The sequence below is a fragment of the Anneissia japonica genome, unplaced genomic scaffold (assembly GCF_011630105.1).
Source record: "Anneissia japonica isolate Jap-2015-1 unplaced genomic scaffold, ASM1163010v1 scaffold103168_len1491_cov177, whole genome shotgun sequence".
NCBI lineage: Eukaryota > Metazoa > Echinodermata > Crinoidea > Comatulida > Comatulidae > Anneissia > Anneissia japonica.
The window spans coordinates 1-1,491 of NW_022689031.1; the positions used below are offsets into that span (position 1 = coordinate 1).

General features: G+C 35.9%; 1 protein-coding gene across 1 annotated transcript; it reads right to left on the reverse strand.

Annotated features, from left to right (window-relative positions):
* Window positions 1–498: 498 nt before the first annotated feature.
* Window positions 499–1,465, reverse strand: LOC117124424 (cAMP-specific 3',5'-cyclic phosphodiesterase 4B-like). Its single transcript, XM_033270653.1, has 2 exons — window positions 1,339–1,465; window positions 499–723 (listed from the first exon to the last, which is right to left on the reverse strand). The coding sequence occupies exons 1-2, from the start codon at window positions 1,444–1,446 to the stop codon at window positions 514–516; spliced, it is 318 nt and encodes a 105-aa protein (XP_033126544.1). The 5' UTR covers window positions 1,447–1,465; the 3' UTR covers window positions 499–513.
* Window positions 1,466–1,491: the final 26 nt, after the last annotated feature.

Below are 1,491 nucleotides of genomic sequence, written 5' to 3' on the forward strand. Positions count from 1 at the left end.
AGAGGGCGAAAAAAATAAAAAAAAATAAAAAATAAAATTTGTTTTCTTATTTGGCAAATAGTTTTGCCAAAAAAAAAATTCCAGAAGAAAATAAAAATAAAAATTGATTGGTGAATGTAAACAGTGTAGTAATGAGATGGTTAAAAGCTTTAAGTTTATCTAATTTGGGAGAAATATACATATCTTTTTTTTGGAGATTTCGGCGGGTGTAATAAAAATAAAGAAAAATTTTCATCATTGGAGCTAAATCCTTATTGGGAATAGTGTAATTAATTACATTCTGAAATGTCACAGAAGAGCTTAAAACATATCTTGGTACGCTGACCCCCTTCCAAGTTTTGGGATGGTTTGCTGCTAGTTTTCAGGTTTCCCCAGAATGTATACTACAGTACCACTACTGGATCTGGGTGAGGTAGATGCGTATCTCCCTGTGAAAGTGTCAGTCAGTTGTTTCAAACCTAGTGGATGAACTTGCAGAATCTGATATTTGGCAACAAAGTACATCTCTGTGGCTCAGTCAACTTCATTACGTTTACGTACCTGTGTTTTCTCCACAGACGCGCTACGCCTATCCATCATGGGACTGATCTCCATGTTCTTTTCACGCTCTAAATCTCCCTGAGAGAAGAATTCCTCCATAATCTGGTCTGTCCACTGGCGATACGTTGAGAGCACCTTCGTTGGATTTGCTAGGTCGGCGCAGTGGATCACATTTTTGAGAACCTTTTAACAACAAAATAATGTGATAAAATTCAGATTAGCATTTTAAAACCAATCTAACTTAAAAACTTAAAGCTGTGGCATATAAAATAGCTTCCAATACTTCTCCTACATCAGCTACACAAAACAACCTCAAAGCTTCAACTGCTGAAAGCCATGTTAAAACATACAATAAAATTATAGTCTTTCAGAGCACGGATTGGCTTGGATTTCCTTGGCGTGAATTGAACGAAACATTACCCACGTTGGCGTACAGCATTTACGGTAATGGGTTACATTTTGAAAAATACAAAATAACTAAGAAACAACATAATCAAGTCAATTATACGAAGAACACTTAATCTAGAAAATGACATAAAAAATGGAAGCAAAGCTAAGCATCTATTGTCGAATAAAGCCATTAAAAGCACACATCACACACATGAACACAAGATGCTCTAAATATCATGAGGCTTATAGGAGTGGAGTTGTTTTGGTCAAGAAAGAAAATCCAGCAATACTGACAGGAATTGAGCCTAGTACCCTGGGATTGGAAGTATCTTAACCACCAAGCTATTCAACTCCACTTGTAAATAAAAATGGGAGGATTTATAATGTAGTGTATGTGGAGAAACAAACCTGTATTCTATCTGTATAGTTGTCCAGCAGTAAAACACCGGATCCTGCCACCTTCTTTGTCTCTACCATAGTTTTCAAGTCTGCCAACAGACTCATATGTTTTGACATGTCTGTTGCTAACACCTAGAATTATGTGTACAAAAAAAAAAAAAA